This window comes from Paramisgurnus dabryanus, chromosome 13 (genome assembly GCF_030506205.2).
Source record: "Paramisgurnus dabryanus chromosome 13, PD_genome_1.1, whole genome shotgun sequence".
NCBI classification, from domain to species: Eukaryota; Metazoa; Chordata; class Actinopteri; order Cypriniformes; family Cobitidae; genus Paramisgurnus; species Paramisgurnus dabryanus.
This window is the reverse complement of record NC_133349.1, coordinates 7,497,310-7,525,270: the sequence shown is the minus strand read 5'-3', so window position 1 is coordinate 7,525,270 and position 27,961 is coordinate 7,497,310. Positions and strand designations below refer to the sequence as shown.

Here is a 27,961-nt window from a genome sequence, read left to right as displayed (position 1 = left end):
GTAATACCGTAATGTTTGTAAGTGCTAACATAGGAATTATAAGTGACAAACACAAATTACTTTGTATTTCTATTGACGTTAATTGAACTCCAGAAGAAAAACCTTGACATTTTATAAGCATAAGAATTATAAGAGCTCTGTTTAGTTTCAATGTTCAGTCTCGTCAGTCTGTTCTGATGTTTATTTTTCATTACCTCCGAGTTTCCTTAGGAACAGCCTTTAATAGCAGGTGTCAGGGGAACATTTCAGCAAAAAAAGCTTTTGCACTACACCATCTGAAAGTATGAGAATCTTTCTCTTTCCCCAGAGGGGAAAATATGAGTTTGTAGTGAAATTTTCACAAGCGTTTAATTCTGAGTCATGTATCAATCTTTACACCCTGAACGAAACCAGAACACGTTTGGTTTATGACACACAGTTCAGAGCATAACGACCCCCTACACACACTTTTCCCATCTGAACGACTGACTGGAAAAAATGCATTTTTCCTTCTTGAACAGGCATTCTTTCCCGGATGATTTCGGAGGTCATTAAACGCTGTCGTGCGGCTGTGGGGAGCTCCTGATTGCTCTGAATCAACTGGTGGGGGTTTCACTGTGTTTCCACACAAATAGATGGAAACAAACCCATGAATGAACAAGAGCCAGGATGAGATTCCAGTCCGGTGCTGTAACCCAGCTGTGGGTCCCCAGGGCACATATTCACAGAGCCTCACTCAATGCAACCGGAAACACTGCCTGCAGGTAAAGTGTACCTTAAAGAGAATAACTTTCTCTGTTACAAGCTTTAACACACAAACATTAGAAGTTATATTTGCAAGAACACAGTGGAGTAATGCATAATCAAAAAAATAAATAAATAAGGAAGCCCAATGCAGAATCAGGATTGTTCAGGACTGTTTATTTGTCCCTTAAATTATGAAAATAGAAATCCATTAACATTATAAATACAGTTCACAACACCCAAGGAGAGGAGATGAACAGAGCTGAACGTTCAGTCTGAACAGTTTAGCTTTCTTGAGCCCGACCTGTAGAAACCAATCCTTAACAAAAACAGCTAAGAGTGACTCACATTTGTACAAATATACACAAATCAATCTGCACTCCATAAGTATAATGTGCGAATTTTTCTTGGTTTAAAACAGAAAGACAACCAACAATTCCTAAATATTTATCATCCATCTTCATCAATCCATAGACAATTATATTTCTCGCACACATATAAGACTGCAAAATCGACTGCCGTCAAACCTGTCAGGTGCCTCATGGAAAATAACAGTAACTCTGAAATCTAAGTTAGCTGTGAGCAAGAATAGTTTCCAAAGCATCTTTTGGTTTTAATAATTGGTTACTATTTGCTTAAAAACATGCACACAGCGTTTGTACTCACAGTCCTTTGGAGCGAGGTAACGCTGTAATGTTGAAAGGTTTAATTAGTTTACCCAAAATGGATTTGCTTTTTCCTTTAAAACACGCGCCATGCCAAGTCAATGATGCTGATGCTATTGGTTTGTTGCAGGTCACATGACTGCTTTGTGCAAAATTTAGTGGTCCAGAGAAGAAAGGTCAATGGACAAACTGGAATGATATGAGTATTTTTTTTGGTACATTGTTCTTTTAAGAGTAGGGATTCATTAAACATTGGTCATTTTGGACAAATTTTCCTTAAAGGGACAGTTCACCCAAAAATTTAAATCATGTCCTCATTTACTCGTCCTCATGTTTTTCCAAACCTGCATTAATTTCTTTGTTCTGCTGAACACAAATGAAGGTATTTTGAGGAATGTTTGTAATCGAGCAGTTTTGGAGCACCATTCACTTCCATAGTAGGATAAAAATACTATGGAAGTCAATGATGCTACAAAACTGTCTACCTTCCTCCAAATGTCTTTCTATGCGTTCAGCAGAAAAAATAAGAAATTTATGAAGGTTTGGTAGAATATGTGGGTGAGAAAATCATGACAGAATTTTTTATTTTTGGGTGAACTGTCTCTTTAATAGGTTTAATCACCTTTATGAGTCTCCATTATAACAGATTAATGAAAGTAGCAAATAAAAACAGCAGATAAACATCTGGCTGTCATAACACATAAGGCAACAGCACAAGAGACTTAAATCTCTTATTCTTTTTACAGACTATGAAGCAAGTAAAAGGTTAAAAACTCTGCGATGGTCCATACAAACAAACCCTCGGCCCTCAATTCTTATCTTTCATAGCTTGATTTTAAGTGCTTTCACGTGTGAACCTGATATAAAGTTCCTTAAAAAGAGCTATTAAGAGTTAGGCTGTTTATTTTTAGTTGAAACATGAACTAACCAGGCGATAGATGAAAGATTATCATGCAATTAAAGCTCAAGTTAAGGAATAAATAATACATAAATCCCATGGTTACACATATGGGTTTCTCCACACTGAATCCCAGTGCAATTAATAGTAAGCCCCACTTTCATTCACTCATCCTCTTCTTCTTCCTCTTGGTCGGGGCCTCGTAGTGATGCACGGCCTCCAGGCTCCTCCTCCTGCATGTGCTCAATAGCAACAATGCCAGTGAAAAGAGCATAGCTCAACATCGCTGCCACAGCAACCAACACTGACAGCAGCTGCTTGCGTCTCTTGTATGGCTCGTTGTCCAAGTCACTTCCCTGTTGTGTGCCGGACACCGGACGGCTAACTCCCTCTGCACACAAAAAACCCCACCCATCATCAGAACCCAATCTTACACTTATCGGCACATTTTGTTCCTTACAAACTTTACTTATTAAAGGGATATTACTCTCATGTCGTTCCAAACTCGTAAGACCTACGTTCATCTTCCGAACACAGTATAAGGTGTTTTATATTTAGTCCGAGAGCTTATTGACGAAGCCCGGACACACAAAAAAACAACAACTGGGGCGCACCAAATAACACGTCAGCCGTGTTGTACATCATCCCCATCACTGTTGTCACGTAACTTTAGTCTCTTTAAGCATACGCTTCACAACAGACGCGGAAGAGAAGACAATGCAAAATAAAGTTGTAATTTATAGGACCAAAATGTATTTTTGATGCTTCAACACATTCTAACTGACCCACTGATGTCACATGGACTACTTTGATGATGTTTTTATTACCTTTCTGGACATGGACAGTAAACCGTACATAGATTTTCAATGAAGGGTCAACAAGATCTCGGACTAAATATAAAACATCTTAAACTGTGTTCCGAAGATAAACAGAGGTCTTACGAGTTTAATGACATTCTTTTTATTTTTGGGTGAACTTTCCCTTTAAGTGTTGCAAGGACAACTACAAAAGTTGAACTAGATAAACAGACGACACACTGTGGTTTTATATGGTTACAAAACAATATGCAACTCATTATTTTGGTGTGTGCGTGAAGATAATTGGTTGCTCACCAGAAGCTTCCTCGCTGGGGAAGTACAGGCTGAGAATGTTACTGCAAAATGCATTCAAATTGTCCAGGTTTTTCAAGTGGTATTGTAGTCGACAGTTGGGCAGCTGAATCTTAATAAGTGGAGCTAAATGACCGAACACATACGCATCCAGGGAAGAGGGCCTTTAAAAAACACAGAATCAAATAAAAAGTCATGATCATCGGAGATGCTTAAAGGGATAGACCACCCAAAAATGAAAATTATGTCATTAATGACTCCAAACTCGTAAGACCTCCGTTCATCTTCGGAACAAAGATGTTTTATATTTAGTCCGAGAGCTTGTTGACCTAAAGTCACGTGACTGCGGTGACGCTGATGACGTGTTATCTGGTGCACCCCAGCTGTTTTTTATTTTTTTGTGCGCCCGGGCTTCGTTTACAGTCTGAGGGAGACGCACGCTGTAAGTTTAAAAAAATCTTTGCAAACATGTCTTAGGATAACACGTCATCCGCGCCACTGCAGTCACAAGACTTTAGTCTCGTGCATGCGGTTCATAACAGACGCATTAAGTCGTAATTTTTGTTATTTTTGGACCAAAATGAATTTTCAATGCTTCAACACATTCTTACTGACCCACTGATGTCACATTGACTACTTTGATGATGTCCTTTCTGGACATGGACAGTATACCGTACATACATTATTAATGAAGGGTCAACAAGCTCTCGGACTAAATCTAAAACATCTTAAACTGTGTTCCGAAGCCGAATGGAGGTCTTACAAGTTTGGAACGACATGAGGGTGAGTCATTAATGACATTATTTTCATTTTTGGGTGAACTATTCCTTTAAAGATCTGTGACATTTACAACATGCAACACCAAGTATCCAACTTACGAATCTCCAAAGAAAAATTTGTTTGATCCCAAACGTTGAGAGAGAAGATTCAGGCACTCCAGAGCATCACGGTAAACCTGTAGAGGAACATGGGGGGAGAGAGAGACAGAGACTGGGAGGTTTAGAGAGAAAGAGTTAATAAAGACATTCTCTATTGATATTAGAAATCTCACAAAAATTTCAATGTAAACAGTTCTTCTGCTTTATCCGAGTTCAGATCCCAAAAATTATGCTGTTGGTTTAGCAATATCCTTTCCATGGAGCAGAAATCCCTCACCTCTTTCTCCGCCTCTTCTCCCGACTCCAGCGAACTGTTTCCTCGGATGAGACGAAGTCTCTCCAACTGCCTGTTCTGGATGCGGCCCGGCAAGAAGAAGTTTAAGGGGAAGGAAATGTTTTCTGCATGCCAGCGCCGTGTCACCTCCACATAGTTCTTAGAATCGATCCACAAAGCATAGATCTACCAAGAGACAAGAAGTTTAATCAGGCACTCGGTGAAACCTCCCCCTTTTAATTTCGGGTTTAAATCTCACCAGCGAGGGTAAAAGTCGCTCCTCCAGAAGTGAGATGAAGGCCAGCGTGTCTGCGCCCTCTTTGGCTGAGAGATCGAAGTCTGCATTGTACTTCTGATTTTAAAAAAAATAATAAAATCAGAAGCATAACTATATAAACATCTTTACACATGCCGCTCAAAATAAAGAATAAACGTTAATTTATGATGGTATTTCTCAAGATGTTATAATGTGTTACTTATAAAAGTTAATTATTAATGTTATACAGGAGTTTTACACCCCAAAATATTTTTCAAGTGTTGTGTTTCTTTGCTACCAAATGCCAAATATCCTCAAATGTGATGCAACCCATATTAAAACACAATGGTTAGTTTGACAGCTCCAGAAAAAAAAAAGATTTCCAAAGACTAACGTCTACAATTTCAGCTTATTTGTTGCACAATTACACGCATTTAAACAATTTTCATCAGTAATCTGGCATAGGCGAAAGTATTTTGACATCCAAAAATTATACGCTTTACCTTTAAGTTATGTAGTGGCTTTCAAACGGAGCTCCAAGCATTAATTTGAACCGTATCTGTTTTAAAAAAATCCAAAGTTCTGAGACAAAAATCCATAAACAGTTCTGGGTAGCACGGCACTACTACCGCGTAGACGAAGACACAATAAACAAGCGTCTCCAGGAAGAGTTCTAATTATATCCACATGACATCGCTTTTAAAGCCGACACAAATGGGTATCTTCATTACGCAATCTAACAGTACTTCATCGTGGCAGCATGCATATCTGGAACTCATTTTGGTGTGTCATTTAAAACTTTGGTTTTTAAATGAATAAACCTGAAGCTTTGTTGGATATAAATGCGCTTATGAGCACATCATGTCTGGAGCACAGCTATACGTTTTGGGTGAGATAATCACCTGTTTTCTCAACTGTATGATGATCTGACTGGGCTGAGAGCAGCTGCCTTCATCTCTGGTCCTGAGGGCTGGAAGTGAACCTTCAGAAGAGAGATCAGAATCAGTAAAGCACATTTCTGCTGTGCATTCACAGTTTTTTCATTTATTTTCTACAGGGCAAAGAAATGAGCAACTGCAAGGCCAAGATGATAATATGGCTATTTAATACTAGACCAGTATTAAATAGTCACAAACCTTTAAAGGTGTTTGAAATCCGTTCAAAATCTGTTTTGCAGTTTTGTCTGCATATTTAAAGCAACTTTTGTTGTTTGCCTTGACTCTTAAGAAAACTTATTTCAGACTTCTTAAGGCCGAAGTATAGTACATTTTTTACACGTACGTGAGGATCCGCTGGATTTTTGAAACCCCACATACATTGTACGCGTAGGTCGTGCATGCGCCTACCGGAGAATGTTGTATGTAGCCCAGGAGATGTCCTACATTTTGAACGTCTGCGTACACGAGTCAAATAAACTTTGCAAGGCTGTGCATTCGATACGTTCGTGTATACGTGAAAAAAACAGACTACATTTGTGCTTTAAGCTTGGAGCATAGTTTAGTTTTTACGCATACGCAGTGTGCGTTAGGGCTGTAACGATTAATCGTGTGTCCCATTAAAAAATGTCTGAAATCGATTCTGAATCGCAAGGCCGCGATTCTGTGTTTCATGCACAGCTTGTGCGTGTACTACAGCATTTGGTCAGTATAAGTCCTTATCAATATAAAATCATTATGAGTCGTTTATAACGTGCATTTAAAAAAGCAACACTCATTAAACAAAATCATTCAAAATATTTTTATATAAAAATACCTGAAACAATTTGAAGAACAACTATATAAATATTCCTGCAGACATTTCCTGGAATAGCGTTTGTAATGCTACTTCTTCTGTGGCACAAAGGGAATTTCTGCATGAGAGCGCCCCCTGGCTTTGGGATGTGGCGGGATTTCACCGTAATTCAATAAAATTCATTCATTGAGAAAACACGCATTTGCACTAATAATCGTTACAGCCCTAGTTTCATCATTATAATAGTACATGCACTGTACATGCACCGTCAGATATTTGCACTGTAGGTACTTTATACGCGTACAGGAAAATGTTGCATGTAGCCACATGCGCCGAACGTCTGTGTACACGTACAGGTCCGATAAACAATGCTTTGCAAGGCTGTATGTTTAACTCTTTCCCTGCCATTGACGACTTATCTCGTCAATCTGCAACACCGCTATTATCCACCAGGTGGCTCTTCCGCAACTTATCTCAGCTTTTTGCTGAAAATTTGGTGTGTTTGATGAAACCTACACATATTTGAGAGGTGATAAAAACAGAACACGTGAAGGTAGGATGAAACTGATTTTTTGTTTGAAAGCAGAGGGTCTGTTCTTTTATTTCATATATTGAATGTTTATAAATTTAAAAAGGAGCATTATCTGGAAGGCATTAACCTTTTGTGAAAATCATGATAAATGCTGGCGGGAAAAGAGTTAACTGTGCGTGTTTGTAAAAAAAAACTATACTCTGATCTTTAGACTCCTTTAGACTCCATGTCTAATGACAAAGTCAAGCAAGTATCAGACATACATAACCAAGCAAATATTTAATGACTACAATGCTTATTTCTCAATCTCATTTTTCAGCTTGAAGTTTTTCCAACAAACTCTAAACTCCATGAACAGAAATGTGGGATACCACAGACTGTAAAAACTATATCTCACTTCAAAAACTGTTGCCCTCCCATGTCAGTATGCTGTCTTTGAAAGGGGCAGTTTTCACCTTGCAAACACATCCATGGTTTGAAGCTGCCAGCTGTGCAAAAATCCCATTTATTACACAAGAGCTTCAGAAGATCTCGGAAAATGTGAATGGGAAAATGATAATGAGACAGATGGAGCATGGAAAAACAGAGTAAAATAAAGTGAAAACAGACAGACATGACTTATCAGCAGCACTGGAAAGAGGAAAAGGCTTGCGAGATTAAACAACAGACTCCAGCTGAAACGTGCGCTAAGCAATCCTCTTTAACAATGCTGAGCGTCTGCCAAGAAACAGATGGTTTAATATGTAACTGCTCACCTGTGGGGCTTCTCCAGGGGTTGGAGATCTTGTGAATTTTAAGAGGCGCTCCAGCGAAGCGAGCATACGCCTGGAATATTGGATAGAATGAAGGCATTAGTAGAATATCCACCATGTTCATTTTGAAGCTGGTTTATTAAATCTAAACTTCTTAATTCTTTCCTTATTCAAGTCAATGCTAATGAACACAATAGCGCAGTGGTTCCCAAACTTTTTCAGCGTGCGGCCCCCCTTGTGTACAGTGCATTTATTTCGCGGCCCCCCGAAAGAAAATGTATGACAAAAAAGTTTTAAAATGTAATATTTTAATTAAACAAAACATATAAAATTAGTAGTGCTGTTGGTTAGTTGGCTTATTATTTTTTAGGTTTAATTACACAGAATTCATGATAAATTAATGTATTTTATAAAATGTCATAAAACTGGGGCCCCCCTGGCACCATCTCGTGGCCCCGGCCCCCAGTTTGAAAACCACTGCAATAGCGGCTTGTTTGAAAGAGAAAAATGCGGCAAGGTTCCCACATAAAACTCCAACTTCACTGCGATTACTTCCGAATATTACAAAAACGTTTACATTTTTTAAGAATTAATTAAACTAAAAGTTACAATTTTGAACGAATGTGTAAATCTCCATTCAAGAATATCTTACATTTTCACCTGCTTTTATGGTGTTAATCGTAGCAATAAAAATAGCCTAAAGCTACAATCTGTAATCTTTTTAATCTTATAACAATGACTTAATTGAATTAAATCCTTGGTTCTGATTTTGGTGTAAATGTGAGTTGTCAATGTTGTGTGTCAAACAGTGATTGCAGCTTTAAGCATTCATCCATAGTCAGTGATTTGGCATGAGAGTAATACAGCCCATAAAAACTTACAAGCATACTACAACATTTGTAAAATGATGCACAGTGCTGCTAAAACATATATAAAAATTTACAAAAAATTGCATTTATTTACTTATTATTATGAAATATAACCAAACTAATGCAATCTCATAGCAATGCATTTTACAATGCATTTGGTTTCATTAATGTCTTTTTACAATAATCATACGTTTTTTAACGATTCACCAACCTGTAAAATACATATGGATTTCCAAGAGATCAGGTTAGAGCTTTCTCTGAATTTTCAGTGCAATTGATGAAATAGGATCGCGCAACTTTCACGCTTTCAAAACGAAACTACGGAGAACACCCACAGTAGTTTTATCAATGAAAGGCTAAAAATAGCGCTGTTCACCGTATGTTCAAGCCAGAAGTCAAAAAAAGACGTAAAACTTGTGTTTAATACCTCAGATTAGATAAATGGGCGGAGAGAAGGCGGTCGCGTGTGGCTGTTCGAACACATTCAACCACATTTGCGTTCCGCAACTCCAAAGCGATCCGATCGAAAGTGGTTTCGACTACCTCTGGATGTGGTTGCAAGTGGTCGAAAGTGGACGAGCTCCAAACGTTTTGAACACCGTTTACACCTGGCATTAACGTCATCCACTTGTGATCCGATCGACGAAAACGCATGTTAATGCCAAGTGTAAAAAGCCTCTTCTTGTTCCAGTTATTCAGTCTCTTCTGATCCGAGCAACCATATAGCGGACTTGCTTCGTGTTGCTTCAGCCATTGTCTGTCTCAGTGTATATTGTCTATTGTGCTTTATTCACATTGAAGCTTTCTTGCTGTGAAATGGAGCATGATCAAATAAGTCCATTGCTGCCATAAGTATATATTATTAAACAATTATACATGCTAGCACAAAGTATCACATAATACGCGAATCTGTTAAACTTTAAAGGTCTTAAGCAACCTCTAAATATTTATTAATATTGAAAAAATTTTGCCACATTTTTTTATTTTTTTATTCAAACATATGGGTGAGGTGAGAGCATGAACTTTTAAATGTTGAAAAATAAGCTCCACCCTATTTTATATATGATCAATAGTAAGTGACAATTGTTACCAGAAAGTTCAACAAGCACATATTAAAATAATAAAAATAGCAATTATACAATATTAAAAAACAAAAGCAGAACAAAAGCAGCAAACAGGAGTTTAAGATTGCATGCCTAAGTTTATGATCACGTCACAGGCCAAGGGACATAATTTCACGTTTCAGCACATCCAGCCCAGAGCTGACAGATTCAACACTTGACACCTGGCAGAGAATTTTCGGTACGTACTTTAGCAGATTCTTTCCATTGAAAGCTTCTTTTGCCACACTAAACACTGGGGTTAATTGCCCTTGAGCTGTACTTTAATACTTTTATAGCCCTAGGCCAAGAATAAGACTCAACCCTGATTCCTGAAAAGATGACTTCACCCAAATATGAAACTATTCACTCACCCCCATGTTGCCTTAAATTTGTATTTTCTGTGGATCAAAATAGGAGATTTATCATCTTTACTTTTTGCTCTTTTTTTATACAGCGACTGTTCACTTAGTCTAAGCTTCAAAAAAGGTAATTTATTTGATTTGACCTCTATGAAGCTTGTCTGTCAAGGTCATGCACATTTAAAAATAAAGCTGCTTAACGTTATACAGGAACCATTTTTTGGCCGTGGTGTGTGGTTCACAATGAACATTTCTGTACCACAAAAGATGTTTAAAATATTGTGTTTTGAGGAAACCAAGTTTTTTTTAACAACATTATGTAAACTATTCATTACTGTTAGGTTACCAGCACTCACTGAACTTTAACAACTAAACTTTGACTGTAAATGGTGGGAGACTGTAAATGGAAAGAGACGCGTACCACATTACAAGAATTTCCACCTTTTTCCGCTCGCAGCCGAGCATCGAGCTGGAAGGCCGACGAGACAATCAAAGGCTGACATCATCAACTCAGATTTATTACTGGCCCGATTCCGACAGAATTCTGAAATGTGGCTCGTAAAGTGGAGAGGATCAAGTTCAGAAATAAATCACTTAAGTGAACACACGGTACAATCCAAAACAAACACGGGACGGAAAAGTACAAGCCGCTTTGCCAACTTAGAATTTACGGGTCATGAAAGGAAAGCCATTCATCAGACTCCTGCCGTACACATAATGACGCTGAAATTAGGCTACGGATGACAGAACGGCTTCTTTTGAAAGTGCAGATGGTAATAATTAGATTCTTGCATAGTGTGGTGCAGATGAGGAATGGGCTGCCCCGACTTTACGTCCCACCCATGCTATTTGTGCATCCAATCATTGTTCTGTTGTTAAGGAAGAGATCCCAAAAGAATGAGTTCATTCATAAATAAACAAATATTAGTGCCTGTGTGTTATTGCTGAACTGTAACATTTACGGTTTAGCTATGTCCTGTTGCTCAGTTGCTAATACAACAATGCAACAATCACGGGATCAATTCCAAGGCAATACATAAACAGACAAATAACAAACTGAATGCATTGCAAGTTGCTTTGAATAAAAGTGCCTGCCAAATGCATAAATGTAACGTAAAATAAAATGTGATATAAATTTAACATTATATAAAAGGCATCATTTAATAGGTGCACTAAGCAATTCTTTCACTTTGGATAAGTTTGACATCCAAAGAAATAAACATTAATGCACCTGCAAAGAGGCTTTTGCTGCAATTACATTAGTAAGCAAAATTTGTTGCATGATGCTTGATTCACTAATACCAAAAAGTGTCATAATTAAGTCAACTTTTTATGTATTAAATCATTTACTAGGACTTTTTTACAATATTGCATTGTTTCAAAGCAGCTTTACATGAAAGATGAAAAACTTATGCAACTGGATCCTTTTCAGGGCAGTGAGATAATCTGGAAAATTCTGAATGAATTTAACATTTCCAAACTGTCAGAGGGACCAAAGGCATGTCTGCGGTTCTCAAACCACCCACAGTAGGTGCAGACACACTGTAACAGACAAACATTAACCCAAACCGCCAGCATGCTGGAAAATTTTCACCACACTCCGCGAGTCCAAGACACACAGCACCGATGTAACCTAATCTCTTTAACACACGATTTCAGCAACAATCATGTTGTCTTTTGTCTAAATAAATTCGCTGTTGCTTAGAAACTCCAAAAAATCTGATTCAAGTCTCCAAGGCAGCAGATTGGAAATGAGATTGATGCTAACTTTAAATGACAGTGGTGGTTTTGTGGCGTACAGTAGCAGCCCTATGGTCTGACCGAACTGAAGTGGGGAAAAACTGAAGGAAAAGTATTCCACAAACAATAAGCACCTTGGTTTGAAAATAAATCACTTGTAAGAATTTGGGTCACGACTACTGACGTCTTCACCCTTTACTCAAATATACTGTATGCGTGTTGTAATGTTGTGTTTGGAAACTGAAGTTAATAAAAATAATTAGTGATGCACCGATGTATCGGCCGCCGATATTTATCGGCCGATTTTTGATGAATTTGAAACCATCGGCATATCGGCAGTAGCACGAGAAAGGCCGATACCGATTGTTTATTAATTAAATGCATAATGAAATTCATTATATGTAAAAAATGAGTAAGTGTTGTTAATAAAATAAATGCTGAATAGCAAAAACCACCTTTGCAGGTTGTCATGCTGTCTTATATTATATTTGTTTTAGCTTAATTTGTGCCTCTCTTATTATGTTGGTCAGTTGAATGTTAAATAGATCAAATCCATGTTCAGTAAAAATTATTTGATGCAGAAATAAACTAGCTAATAGACCAACTGTATAGTATTGTATACAAGTGTTTAATATCGGTATCGGCATCGGCCAGAAGTTGTCTGTTTAAATCGGTATCGGCATCGGCCAGAAGTTGTCTGTTTAAATCGGTATCGGCATCGGCCCAAAAAAATCCTATCGGTGCATCCCTAAAAATAATCTAAGTATTAGCAATGAATTATACCTTTACATGTGCAAAGCTTATTGAGTCAAGGCACACGAGAATCACTCCTGGAATCCACAAGCACGGATCAACACAATATTACAATAAGACATTTCACAAGACTTTTTTAAGATGCCAAATAAATCTTTGGTGTCTCTAGGGTACATATGTGAAGTTTTAGCTCAAAATACCACACAGATAATTTATTATAACATGTTAAAATTGCCACTTTGTAGGTGTGAGCAAAAATGTGCCGTTTTTGTGTGTCCTTTAAATGCAAATGAGCTGATAACTGCACTAAATGTCAGTGCGTGGTTGGATAGTAAGGATGCACCAATACCGATACTGGTATCGGGCTCGATACCACATTTTCTAAAGTACTCGTACTCGTTAAAAGTCCCCCGATACCAGGGATCGATACCACGGTCTGAGAAATGTCTATGTTTGAGCGGCGTGTAAGGGGTTAATGCCTCGTGTTGTCCAAAGAGGCAGAGTTTACAACAAACTGGAAAACTAGTCCCTTGTTTTTTTGTTAAATTATATGACTAAAGCTGTTACCTGTAAATTTAAATCATGTTTTTATTAAGTACTTGGTATTGGTATCGGCAAGTACTGAAATGCAAGTACTCGTACTCGTATTCCAAAAAAGTGGTATCGGTGCATCCCTATTGGATAGTGCAGATTAAGGGGCAGTTTTATCCCCTTATGACATCACAAGGGGAGTCAAATTTCAATTACCTATTTTTTCACACTATTGCATTGAATGGTTTACCAAAACTAAGTTGCTGTCTGGGTTGATCTTTTTCACATTTTCTAGGTTGATAGAAGCACTGGGAACCCAATTATATCACGTATAGATGGAAAAAGATAGATTTTCATGGTATGTGCCCTTTAACTCATAAAATTGCACTTAATGTATTCTTTACTTACTATGAGCTTTATATTTTTTCTATGCATTTTTGTCTATTTGAGTAAAACCCATGCCCTGTTGTACTTTGCCTTATTGATAAATAATTTAGTAATTGAAGAATTTGGCAGGCAATTTTATGAGTCACTTGCAGTACATGTATGACAGTATGTGTATTCTTGTCAAATAAATACCTTAAACAAAGTTTTGTGTTTTCTCCTATACTCCTAACATTATGAGGTTTTTTTAAAACCTGAGGGGTCATTAAAAGCAAATATGGTGCAAATACTGCTGTTAGATCCGATTATCATTCCTAACCAATTCACAACACAGACTGAACATTGCTCATTTGGACAAATGTTTTTTGGAGATATTTAATACCAGACACTGTCAAAAAGATCAATGAGTGTACTAAACAGGTTGATAGAGATGCATGTCGTTAACCTAAGCGATGTCATAACCTAATATACTATTAACTTGAAGTCCATTCAAGTGAACACCACACGTATGCACTACTAACAAAAACACTAAAAACGTCAAGCTTATAAAGTACCATGTAAAACCTTGGTTTGACACGTGCCATGACACACGAAAATAGTAACCATTCAGCACCATTATATAAATATTCAAGTACGGTAATATTAATAATACAACCAATGTACCATAGCAATGCCACGGTTTTTATACGAGATTTTAGTACCGAATGTCTATACAAACACGAACACATAATGATCATTCGATCTAAACTTTCAATCTGAATGATGCAGTCATACAAAACTCACCAGAACGATGAGACAATCTATATTTACTGACGGTAAACCGAAACCAGCCTTCCAACAAAACAGCTCACAGGGCGCCGCCATCTTTACAGCACGAACGTTGCCAAACCGGAAGTGATTATTCTGCAAAATAAGAGCGCCTAAAGATCGCCTGTTTCAGTCGCATTTTTTTTTTTAAATAAATGCCTAAACCAAATGTCTTCCAAATTACTCATTGCTCATACTTTAAATTAATATTGCGCCAAAATGAAATATTTAAAGCAATATACAGGTATACAGGAAAATTAGGTCTTCAGTAGTACAGCAACACAAGGGTTTCATCTGACGCCTTTAAAACTTCTGGTTCACGTAAAGTAAAACATGCATGTCTGTGTATAACATATTTTACAAAAATGCTCATGTTGTGTGTGTTACTGGGGAGAGAGGGGGGATGTGATCCGTTGCGCACAATCTGCGTGTGTTGCAACTCTCCATCACAAGCTGCCGCCAAGAGTCCACAAGCCAACACTGCATACACACATGATGACATCACCCCGAGAGTCCCAAAAGACTCTCACAGAGAGAATCCAACACACATTCCTGGTCAGGACACGAGGACCCATCCCACCCTCCTGCTCTCTATTTGCAGCACATTTTTTCCCAATCTAAGTCAATATGACCTGAATAGATCGCATATGTAGCCACTTGGTGTGTTCTCGTTTAGATAGTAGGCTAATGTTTCATAGAGGACAAATAAGTTCAACAGAATCTTTGGAGCGCTCTGGAGTTCTTGTTCCGGATGTGATGATGTTGAAACAGTTTTCCACGAACAAACTAAATGGCCAGAGGAAAATGCCTGTGATCTCAACCTTTTCTCGATTGAGCAGCATTTTCCAGTTAGCCTAAATAAGCATTTATTTTGAGAAATACGTTAACATGCTGTATAGCTAATGTGCCTAATAAATATAATTTAAATGACCAATTTTTTTATGTTCTCTTATGGAAATACTGCAGATGGCTACTTTTTATACAATTATTTGTAAGTATGGTACATGGATGAAATATTTAGAATTCCCATCCTTTGTATTTTATTCATTTTGCAGATGGTGTGTGTAACAGATACATTTTAACAGGGCCATGCTTAACCAATTTAACCTTATAGTTTAATTTTAAAATGTAATGCATAAAATGTTGTAATAATGTGAGAAATTATCTGGCAGATTCAAATATATTTAATATATTCATAAAATGTCATTAAATGTTTCATTAAAATTGATTGCTAATAACTATAAAAAAGTATTTCCTGTTTCTCTTTTTCAAATGTGTTGAATACATGTAGGAAATGTGGGAAGATATATAAGAAACTAATAATATTTAAACCCTTGTAAACATCACACCTGAAAGGCAGAAGTTACTGTGTGCCAGAACAAATCAGCCAGTAGTTGGCGCTGCAGAGTAACAAATACATTACAATAAACCCTTCGGTATTTATCAGACAGGTGCGTTATAGTGTCCATTTCATCTCTCTCTTCAAAGGATACCAAAATGTTATTTACACAACTAGTTTATATGTAACTTTTTTTTATATATTACAAAACCCAATAACTAATTTTAATTCAGTTTTATTACTTATGAGACTTAATAGAGTTCTCAGTTATTTTTTAATTTAAGTATTACCTTTGTCTCTGATGTCTCTTTAAATTTATCAAAAATAATAAGACAAATGGACAGTTGAGAGAATTGAAATCTCTGCTTTGCATGGCAAATCTTAACACTTTGAAAGACCTTTTGAGATCTTCTGAAACTTTATAGATCCTATGTGATCTGAAGATCTCAAAAGTTGGAAGTATCCATTTAATATCATATCTGTCTATTAGAAACAAATAAGATATCAATTAAAGAGACATTAAAGAGTTTTACTCATTTTGGAACAAAATGCTTTCCATTTTTGTTGTCTCTCCTAACATCAGAGAAAATGAGGTGCATGAGGCTCCACCCACTTGAGTTCAACCTGCTCAGGTGCTCAAACAATAAAAAGACTGTTCAGTCTGATAAAGAGCTATTTTCTTCTGATTTTGACTCAGACTGCTGGAAAGAGAACACATACTAAAGGATTGTTCTTCTTCAAAGATGATGAAGATTATACCGAGACCCTCTGCCACCTTAGCTTTTGGCTGGCTTGTACTTTTTATGGGTAAGTAGCAATGTTTTGGGTTTATTATTTGGAAATAATTTTATATAATTAAAATATTCATTAATAAAAAATACCTAAAAACAACAGTTTACATCTAAAAACGGTTAAGGATGCTGCATTTGTTTCTTTGTTTTAACGCATTGTTTGGGGTAAAATATGGACAAACCCAACCCACGAGTTTAAACTAACCCAGAATTTTTTTTTAACTTACCCAATGGTTAAAACAATCCAGCAACAGTGTGTAGTATACTGTGCATGCAAAAAGGAGATTAAGGTGGACTTCACCTTTATTTAATGTTATTTCATGTTTATTTTTAGCACACAACACTGTAATGCATTTGTGTGTTGCAATCGAAATTTACTGGCACACAAAACAGATTAAACACAATAATTGTATAAACTATATTTGATAATGAACTTAATGTTTATTAAGTTTACATAAATATTCAAGCAACACGAACTGGACTAAAATTTTGTTTTCTTAACAATCTATCAAAATCTGATTCAGGTGTGAACTCTGTCAATATCTTTTCGGTGGAATCCCTAAATGAAAGTACAGTCAGCACAGCTTTATACCCAAAAACTACATTAATTATGGACCTCAGAATCACTAACAGGATTTATAATGACTCACTAAATGACCAGGACTCAGAAGAATATAGATCACTACGGCAAGAAGTGGAGCAACTGGTAAGGATCTCTTTTTAATATAACAAGTGATGAATTTGACAGACGTTTGTATATATAAAGATTCATGGTGCATTCAAAGTAAATTATAGGGAGTATGGGGAAAACAGGAATCTTGGGGACAGATTATATCCTGTAGCAGGTGGAAGTGGCACATGTCTAAGAAACCATTGTGGTATCATGTTAAAAAAAACATGGTACTTATAATACTTATAATGCAAGTTCACAATTACACATTTTGTCATGGAATGGCCATTAGACCATGTCAAAAAATAATAAATTGTGACACCACATAATAAAAGAATTCTGCCTTTTTTTTTTTTCAGTTTTTTGATGTTTATGGTCCCACTTCTCTGGCCTATTTAGGAACAGACCAAATGACATTCAGGTTTGAAACATATTTTCTTAATCTTGTATATGAGCAATAAAATGAAGGAAAGGTCTACCTGCATCTTTCACAAAATTATTTTAGACTGATTTTATATGAATCCTTGTTTTGCAGAAATGGTTCTGTTATTGCAAGCGCTCAGATGTTGTTTGGGACGACTATGATCAATCCAGTGCTCGAGAGAAGTTTCTTTTTGTCTATGTACAGACAAATCCCATCACCAGCACTAGAAATTGACCTCGACCATGTTGCAAGTAAAACAAAAAGCAACAATAGTTGATTTGCACCCACACAACACACTTTCTAAGGCACAATAACATAATATCTTATATGATGATAATAATACATCTGAATTTAAACGTTTAACAATCTATTAAAATCTGATTCAGGTCTGAACTCCGTTGATGTCTTTGCGGTGGACTCCCCAATAGAAAATACAGTGGTCACAACTCCACACCCGAAAACCAAATTTGACATGGAAATCAGAATCACTAACCGGATTTATAATAATACACTGAATGACCAGGACTCAGAAGAATATATATCACTCAGGCAAGAGGTGGAGCAACTGGTAAGGGTTGTTTTGTTTTGTTTTGTTTCTGTAAAGAGATTACGGTGTTAGGAATTCTGGGAAAAATTAGCCATTAGGGCTGTCACTAAGGAGGGAAGTTAGGACAATTCTAAGGGTCCACACACTCATATTCTTTCATAGGGCCCAAAATTGCTAGTGGTGCCCCTGCAAATGGCTAATGGTCATTTATGAATCCAGAGACTTTGATCCCGCGTGAGGTTATCATGACCCCATTCATGCAGACCAGGGGTCTCCAGCCATTTTGTCAGCAAGGGCTACCACAGTCTACTCAAAAAATACTTTTTTTACTTGTTCATATGTTTTATTGTTTAAAATGTTAACATACATAAAATGAGCCAAGCTAATATAAAATATGTAATAAATAAATATTAAAATTAAGGCTATTAGAGACCAATGTTGTTGAATTTGTCTTATTCTGAAGAAAGCTTAATGTAACCACTTTCTTATTTTTCAGTTTTTTGATGTTTACAGCCCCACTCCTCTGCTATATGTAGGCACAGACCAAATAACGTTCAGGTTTGGCAGGAATTCGATTAATCTCAGATTTACATAAAAAATATCAAAGTTGGATTAAAGGGGACATATCATGAAAATCTGACTTTTTTCCATGTTTAAGTGCTATACTTGGATCCTCAGGGCTTCTTTCAACCTGCAAAATATGAAAAAGACTAACCCAGTAACTTAGTTTTCGCTCTGCAAGCATGTGGAAAAATAGGTCATTGAAATTTGGCTCCCCCTGTGATGTCAGAAGGGGATGATACCGTCCCTTAATCTGCACTATCCAACCACGACACTGCCATTTAGGGCAGAGATCAGCTCATTTGCATTTTAAAGGACACACCCAAAAACTGCAGATTTTTGCTCACACCTACAAAGTGGAAATTTTAATATGCTATAATAAATTATCTATGGGGTATTTTGAGCTAAAACTTCACATACGTACTCTGGAGTCACCAAAGATTTATTTTACATCTTGAAAAAGTCTTGTGAAATGTCCCCTTTAAAAAAATTCTCATTATCTATGTCTAAAATCAGAAAAAATCAATGGGTTGGTATAGGACTATCTGACTTTATTGCTTCTTTTTGGTAGAAATGGGTCTGTCATTGCCAGTGCTGAACTGCTGTTCGAAACAACCACGATCAATCCGGTGCATGAGAGAAGCCTGTTTTTATCACGCTACAGAGACCTGACATCCCCACAGCTAAGAATCGACCTCGACTATGTTGAAAGTAAACATTTTCACATTACAAACAATATTTGAGGTTCTTTGGATCTTAACGTTTTTTTTTATGGAACCATACATGCAAAAATGATTAGTCTGTGACATCATGTAGCACCTTTATTTTTAAAAGTGTCAATGCTGAAACCAGGAGTATGTGTAAATCAGGCTTAAGATACAAATGAATACAGCAAATGTTATCATCTATCTATTACATTCTTTCCCACTTGCAGATCAACTCCCTCACCAACAAGTTGAAGATGTGAACACCACCACTCCAACCACACCCCTTACAACCACTCCCTCCATGACCACGCCCCTCACCTCCACTCCAAACATTACAACACAATCTACAATTCCCACCATCCACAGTACATCCACTATCCCTCCAACACACACCACTACCCTAACCTTCAGTACTGTTGTAGACAATACCACATATACGCTTCACTCCACATCTATAAACTCAACCTCAACACCCTTTAACAACACAATGCACCCTAGCACCAATGAAACCCAGTCACCAGAGAACATGGCAATCACTGGCGGTGCAATCACTGCAGCCCCCAACGACACCAACACCACCAGCAGTAGCACACCCAATGACACGTCAACATCAATGCACAACACGGTCAATAGTATCTCCACTGTCAGCTCTAGTATTTCGACCGTAAGCTCCATTTCAACAGATTCACCCACTAAAGCTCCTGCCGTGGTTCCTGACTGGGGCATCGCTCTGTTAGTGTTGGCAGCCATAAGTCTCCTACTTCTCATCATTCTTCTGATCATTCTGGTGAGTGCAGGATTGTTAGACAAATATAAAAATACTATGCTATCTATATTTTACCTAGCTTTTTGAATGTGTGTACCATAGTGCTATCTTGGTACATGACCATATTTTGGAAGTGTAGCTTGTAGGTGATCTTTTTGTTAGTGATATGAATATACTCATGTGAGTAATAAGTAATCCTGGTACTCTACTCAGCTGGTGATGTGCTGCTGTAAGAAGAACCGAAGAACTTTTGTGAAAGAATCAGAAGCGATAACTCCAACCATGTACTTCAATCCAGACATCCCCATGTACTCAACACACAGCATCATTGAATCAGCCAATGGCAAACAAGTGGTGAGCTGCTATCCACATCTCATTTTCATGCTGATGATGAAGCTGTTTGTTAAGGACTCGTATATGCACATCTTTATGGTTACATAACATCAAACAGGAAGATAAAAATGTAACAATGACTCTCAAAAATCCAATCATTTAATAGACTTAGGGCATGAAATGTTTAATATCATAAATTAACTAGAATATCTTAAATTAACGTTGGCTTGACATCAAGTTGTATCATCGGGTTGACTTCAGAAACCAACACCAGACTGACATCCAAATGTAATGTCAGATTGATGTAAACAACAAATGTCGGACTGACGTCCAGATCTAAATTCAGGTTTACGTCATAAACCAATCTCTTGTTGACGTCATAAGCCAGTGTCGGCCTGATGTCCAGATGTAACATCGGGTTGATGTCAAAAAACAACTTTGGCCTGACGTCAAGTGTAACGTCGGATTGATGTCAAAAAACAACTTTGGCCTAATGTCCAGATGTAACGTCGAGTTGATGTCAAAAAACAACGTCGGCCTGATGTCCAGTGTAACGTCGGATTGATGTCAAAAAACAACTTTGGCCTAATGTCCAGATGTAACGTCAAGTTGATGTCAAAAAACAACGTCGACCTGATGTCCAGTGTAATGTTGGATTGATGTCAATACTAATTTCGGCCTGACGTCAAGTGTAACGTCGGATTGATGTCAAAAAACAACTTTGGCCTGATGTCCAGTGTAACGTCGGATTGATGTTAAAAACCAACGTCGGCCTGATGTCCAGTGTAATGTTGGTCTGACATCCAGTGTAATGTCGGATTGATGTCAAAAAACAACTTCGGCCTGACATCCAGTGTATCACTGAATTGATGTTAAAAACCAACGTCGGCCTGATGTCCAGTGTAACGTTGGGTTGATGTCAAAAAACAACGTCGGCCTGATGTTCATTGTAATGTTGGATTGATGTCAAAAACCAATTTCGGCCTGACATCCAGTGTAACGTTGGATTGATGGTAAAAACCAACGTCGGCCTGATGTCCAGTGTAATGTCGGATTGATGTTAAAAACCAACATCGGCCTGATGTCCAGTGTAATGTTGGTCTGACATCCAGTGTAATGTCAGATTGATGTCAAAAAACAACTTCGGCCTGACATCCAGTGTATCACTGAATTGATGTTAAAAACCAACGTCGGCCTGATGTCCAGTGTAACGTTGGGTTGATGTCAAAAAACAACGTCGGCCTGATGTCCAGTGTAATGTTGGATTGATGTCAAAAACCAATTTCGGCCTGACATCCAGTGTAACGTTGGATTGATGGTAAAAACCAACGTCGGCCTGATGTCCAGTGTAATGTCGGATTGGTGTTATAAACCAACATCGGCTGACGTCAGTGTAACATTGGTCTGACATTCAGTGTAATGTCGGATTGATGTCAAAAAACTATTTTGGCCTGATGTCCAGATGTAACATCGGGATGATGTGAAAAAACAACGTTGGGCTGACGTCCAGATGTAACGTCGGATTGATGTCAAAAACAACTTCGGCCTGATGTCCAGTGTAATGTCGGATTGATGTTAAAAACCAACATCGGCCTGATGTCCAGTGTAATGTCGGATTGGTGTTAAAAACCAACATCGGCCTGACGTCCAGTGTAACGTTGGTCTGACATTCAGTGTAATGTCGGATTGATGTCAAAAAACTATTTTGGCCTGATGTCCAGATGTAACATCGGGATGATGTGAAAAAACAACGTTGGGCTGACGTCCAGATGTAACGTCGGATTGATGTCAAAAAACAACTTCGGCCTGATGTCCAGTGTAACGTCGGATTGATGTTAAAAACCAACGTCGGCCTGATGTCCAGTGTAATGTCGGATTGATGTTAAAAACCAACATCGGCCTGATGTCCAGTGTAATGTTGGTCTGACATCCAGTGTAATGTCGGATTGATGTCAAAAAACAACTTCGGCCTGACATCCAGTGTATCACTGAATTGATGTTAAAAACCAACGTCGGCCTGATGTGCAGTGTAACGTTGGGTTGATGTCAAAAAACAACGTCGGCCTGATGTCCAGTGTAATGTTGGATTGATGTCAAAAACCAATTTCGGCCTGGCATCCAGTGTAACGTTGGATTGATGGTAAAAACCAACGTCGGCCTGATGTCCAGTGTAACGTTGGGTTGATGTCAAAAAACAACGTCGGCCTGATGTCCATTGTAATGTTGGATTGATGTCAAAAACCAATTTCGGCCTGACATCCAGTGTAACGTTGGATTGATGGTAAAAACCAACGTCGGCCTGATGTCCAGTGTAATGTCAGATTGGTGTTATAAACCAACATCGGCCTGACGTCCAGTGTAACGTTGGTCTGACATTCAGTGTAATGTCGGATTGATGTTAAAAACCAACGTCGGCCTGATGTCCAGTGTAACGTCGGATTGATGTTAAAAACCAACGTCGGCCTGATGTCCAGTGTAATGTCGGATTGATGTTAAAAACCAACATCGGCCTGACGTCCAGTGTAATGTTGGTCTGACATCCAGTGTAATGTCGGATTGATGTCAAAAAACAACTTCGGCCTGACATCCAGTGTATCACTGAATTGATGTTAAAAACCAACGTCGGCCTGATGTCCAGTGTAACGTTGGGTTGATGTCAAAAAACAACGTCGGCCTGATGTCCAGTGTAATGTTGGATTGATGTCAAAAACCAATTTCGGCCTGACATCCAGTGTAACGTTGGATTGATGGTAAAAACCAACGTTGGCCTGATGTCCAGTGTAATGTCGGATTGGTGTTATAAACCAACATCGGCCTGATGTCCAGTGTAATGTTGGATTGATGTCAAAAACCAATTTCGGCCTGACATCCAGTGTAACGTTGGATTGATGGTAAAAACCAACGTTGGCCTGATGTCCAGTGTAATGTCGGATTGGTGTTAAAAACCAACATCAGCCTGACGTCCAGTGTAACGTTAGTCTGACATTCAGTGTAATGTCGGATTGATGTCAAAAAACTATTTTGGCCTGATGTCCAGATATAACATCGGGATGATGTGAAAAAACAACGTCGGCCTGATGTCCAGTGTAATGTTGGATTGATGTCAAAAACCAACGTCGGCCTGATGTCCAGTGTAACGTTGGATTGATGGTAAAAACCAACGTCGGCCTGATGTCCAGTGTAATGTCGGATTGATGTTAAAAACCAACATCGGCCTGACGTCCAGTGTAACGTTGGTCTGACATTCAGTGTAAGGTCAGATTGATGTCAAAAAACAATTTTGGCCTGATGTCCAGATGTAACATCGGGTTGATGTGAAAAAACAACGTTGGGCTGACGTCCAGATGTAACGTTGGATTGATGTCAAGAACCAACGTCGGCTTGAAGTTCAGATGTAACATTGGATTGATGTCAAAAACCAACGTCGGACTGATGTCCAGATGTAACTTCAGATTGACATCATAAACTAACGTCAGACTGACGTCAAGCTGTTACATTGGGTTGATGTCATTAATCGACGTCAGAATGACATCAATCTGTAATGTCTAGTTGACGTCAAAACCCAACATCGGCTTGATGTCAAATACGAGTGTCGGTCTAATCTCAAACTCTAACATCGGCCAGACGTTCCATTTCAGTTGGAAATGAAAATCTGACATCAAAACACAACGTTGGCCTAATGTCAAACTCTAACGTTGGGCAGAGTTAAGCCAGATGTGCCCAATGTAAGCCAGATTCGATCCAAAATATGTTGCTATCTGGGTATACCCAACAGAAACATGTCAGTTTCCCAAAAACTCCCATATATCGCAAAAAAGTTTTTCAGGCATTCAAAAAAATAAATAATTTAGCTGCAATGAAAACACTTTTTCGCATTTACATGTCACCTAACGTGTTTAAATGTCACGTGTTTCTTTAAAGATGTGAAGTACTACAACGTCCAAGAAACATACGTGGCCGCTCCTAACTATAAAGAGCAGATAGTCACCCAAGAATGAAAATTCATAATTTACTTACCCTTGTGTTATTCTAGCCTGTATGAGTTTCTTTCTTATTATTTATTTATTTATTTTAACACAAAAGAAGATATTTTGATAAATTATCATAACTACACAGATGTAATCATCGAGGAATAAATGAGGCTTTAGTTAATGAAAATAGCATAATTTTCCAATCGTTTTTATTGACATGTAGAAAACATCACAGAAGTTTTGTGCAAATCTGTATTGGAAACCAGGCTATTGGCACGTAAAAAATGTATCTGTTTATCTGAGTAGCCCAGCACGTCAACATAGTTACATTTGTTTTGGGTAATGAGTCATTTTGCTAATCCATTTAATGAAACCAGTGCTGCTTTTAACTAAATAAATGTTTTAGCTGCCGTGTTTTGGAGGGAAATTCTCCACCATCATTCCTGTCCGTGTAAAACACTGACCCCCTCAAAGATCTGCGCTATAGGAAAACCTGGCTACTGTTACCAAACCTTCCAGTGTCCCTGTTACCAGCACAGTCACTTCTTTGTGCAACTCTGACTGGGAAACCTGAAGCGTGGGAAACACGATTCCCGTTCAGAGACCATAAGGCCTTCATCTGCGTCTTCTCCATCGTCCAGTAGTCACAGCGTCATTGCTTACAATACCTGCCCACATCCCAACAAAACACAACCAACAGAGAAAGACCGAAAAACACTAAATCAAACCCCCACTGTGGCCTCCAGGGCTAAATTCATCTAAGTACCAATTTTTGGTCGACACCTGAGAGTGATTTACCGAGTGCTAAACAAATATAACGGAGAAAGTTTGTATTTTAATTTATCAAGCTGTTAACATAAGAAATGAAGTGAATGAAGTAAACAAATCCCCACCGTAACATAAATATCATAATCATCAATATTCACATAAGACAATAAAGATAACAATAATCAACTAGGAATGATATTAATCGTAAAAAATAAACATTATTTTTTGACAAACTTGTTTAGGTATGTAAATATGATGTAAATATTTTTCATTGGATGGAAAGAACAAGACTGTTACTCCAGTGTTTTCCACACAAAGAACCCGTTCATACCCCTTGACGTCAACTTCACAAACAAAGAACAAATGCTCCAAATACACCTGCATCTGTAGTGTCGACCAATACACACACATAAAAGTGTACACTAGTTGAAATGTTTAAAGGAAAACACCACCGTCAACCTCAACTTAGATGAATTAATAGATATCTTTTTTCAGTGTGTGCACTTTTAATCTTTGTACAGCGCTTCTTGAATGTGTTGGCATTTAGCCTACCCACATTCATTCCTATGGCTCCAAACAAAGTTTATTTTGTGCCACCATACTTACTCGTGTAACTACTCATGTAACAGTCTTTAAATAGGGAAAACATGGAAGTGTTTGGTGGCTTCTAAATTCATCCCTGTTTGGAGCCATAGGAATTAATGGGGCTAGGCTAAATGCTAACACAACGCGCTGTACAAGGATTAAAGGAATAGTCTACCCTTTTGCCATATTAAACTATGTTATTACCTCAACTTAGACGAATTAATACATATCTATCTTTTTCAATGCGTGCACTGTACAGCGCGTCATGAATGTGTTAGCATTTAGCCTAGCCCCATTCATTCCTATGGTACCAAACAGGGAAGCCACCAAACACTTCCGTGTTTTCCCTATTTAAAGACTTTTACATGAGGAGTTATAGCAGTAAGTATGGTGCCACAAAATAAAACTTTTTTTTGGTACCATAGGAATGAATGGGGCTAGGCTAAATGCTAACACATTCACAACGCACTGTACAGTGCACGCATTGAAAAAAGATAGGTATGTATTCATTCGTCTAGGTTGAGGTAATAACATAGTTTAATATGGCAAAAGGGTAGACTATTCCTTTAAGTGCACACTTTGAAAAAAAGTTGAGGTAAGAACATAGTAAAATATTAAAAAACTGTGGTGTTTCCCTTAAAGGTATTTTTTTTTTTGTTAAAAATAAATTATGTGTTTTTTGTAATTATTTTGGAAATGTTGACGGACCAAATAATGAAAAGTAGCCAATAGCCCAGAATAGATGAGACCAAGCAAGTGTCACGGGGTGGTACTCTAAGGTTCAGTTTTGTACCTTCACAAACATATAAAACTTAATACTTTTCCCTTTTTGGGTACATTACTGTACCTTAGGGACCTATTGTGCACCTTGTGTGTATTACTGTGTATTAATTAAATGTATTAATGTGTTGTGTACCCATAAAGGTACAAAACAGAAAATTTTAAGGTATCATCCCAGTAACAGAAAAGGTATATTTTTTATACTTTATTTCTGACAATGCAGTGTGAAACCTTAAATACTGCTTGATAAATGCCAAAAATTAATTTTAGTTAGTTTTATGTTTTTTGGGTTACAACATAATTCCCATATTTATTTACCCTAAACTCAGGGTTAGGGTTAGGCAAGTTGATGTTTTTGTATACACATGTAACATATTCTTACTCTGTTTCACCAGGACGTCAGAGAAAAACCTCCAGCAAATCGGACAGGAATGTACGTGGTGAACAAGTAAAGGACACTGGTAGAGTAACAATACACACATGCTGCTTCAGTAACACACAAAGAGCTCAATCTCACACTTTAACTTTATCATTCAGGAGACCTGACCCACCCCACCACTACTCCAATGTGTGATAAGCAAGGCATAACTGCGAAAATCTCTAAAGGACGATCTATGACCAGGGATATGACTATTCATGCCATTTTATTACACTTAGGCCTACTAGAAATTATTTTCTGAACAAAACCTCAGTTTACTTTGTTACTGTATACGTTTATTGTTGTTGTTGTTTTAACATGGATGAATAATAGATGTGTGCTGTATTATTAATGGTTTGGCGAAATTAAAATGATTTCCGAATTGCAGTGGACGTATAGTTTTAAAGCAACACTAAAGAACTCTGGCTCTTTGCTCCCCCTACAGGTTAGAAGCGTAATTGTTCATTACCACTGTCATAAATACTGAGGCATAGCTGGCTCTGATTGGATTGTAGGTCTGCCGTAAAGCAAGTTTTTGTAGTATTCACTCGGACTACAGGACCACTACCCGACGTTTGGAAACTTCTTTAGTGCGGTTTTGGTCGATAGAGGGCTGCAAAGCGAATGTGAAAGTGCTGTTCACCCTGTTTAGAGTGGATGAACGACTGAAACTGTTTTGGAAGCGTTATTTTAAGGTAAAAAAAACTCTTTGGTGTTGCTTTAAAAAAGCCATTTTGTTGTTCAATAAAATCATGTGAAAAAATATTGTATATGAATTAGTTCAAAGCAAAATTGAAGTATGTAATTCGTTCAATTCTGTATGCAGAAAACAAATGTTACATTTACACTACAGATTCACAGGTATTGAATCCAATGTAGAAGAACACCAATATGAATTTACTGTAGTATCCAGATTGAAGACTTTCTGATATTTTCT

At 37.7% G+C, this 27,961-nt stretch overlaps 2 protein-coding genes across 2 annotated transcripts; one reads left to right on the top strand and one right to left on the bottom strand.

Annotated features, from left to right (window-relative positions):
* Positions 1–879: 879 nt before the first annotated feature.
* On the bottom strand, positions 880–14,434 carry mtx1a (metaxin 1a). Its single transcript, XM_065298685.1, has 8 exons — positions 14,341–14,434; positions 7,822–7,891; positions 5,706–5,785; positions 4,807–4,899; positions 4,551–4,733; positions 4,274–4,350; positions 3,399–3,559; positions 880–2,677 (listed from the first exon to the last, which is right to left on the bottom strand). The coding sequence occupies exons 1-8, from the start codon at positions 14,419–14,421 to the stop codon at positions 2,451–2,453; spliced, it is 972 nt and encodes a 323-aa protein (XP_065154757.1). The 5' UTR covers positions 14,422–14,434; the 3' UTR covers positions 880–2,450.
* Positions 14,435–19,837: 5,403 nt separating this feature from the next.
* Positions 19,838–27,845, top strand: LOC135789092 (uncharacterized). The gene is made up of 4 exons (XM_065298707.2): positions 19,838–20,190; positions 20,383–20,523; positions 27,002–27,067; positions 27,144–27,845. Exons 1-3 carry the CDS (start codon positions 19,891–19,893, stop codon positions 27,056–27,058), a joined length of 498 nt encoding a protein of 165 aa, XP_065154779.1. The 5' UTR covers positions 19,838–19,890; the 3' UTR covers positions 27,059–27,067; positions 27,144–27,845.
* Positions 27,846–27,961: the final 116 nt, after the last annotated feature.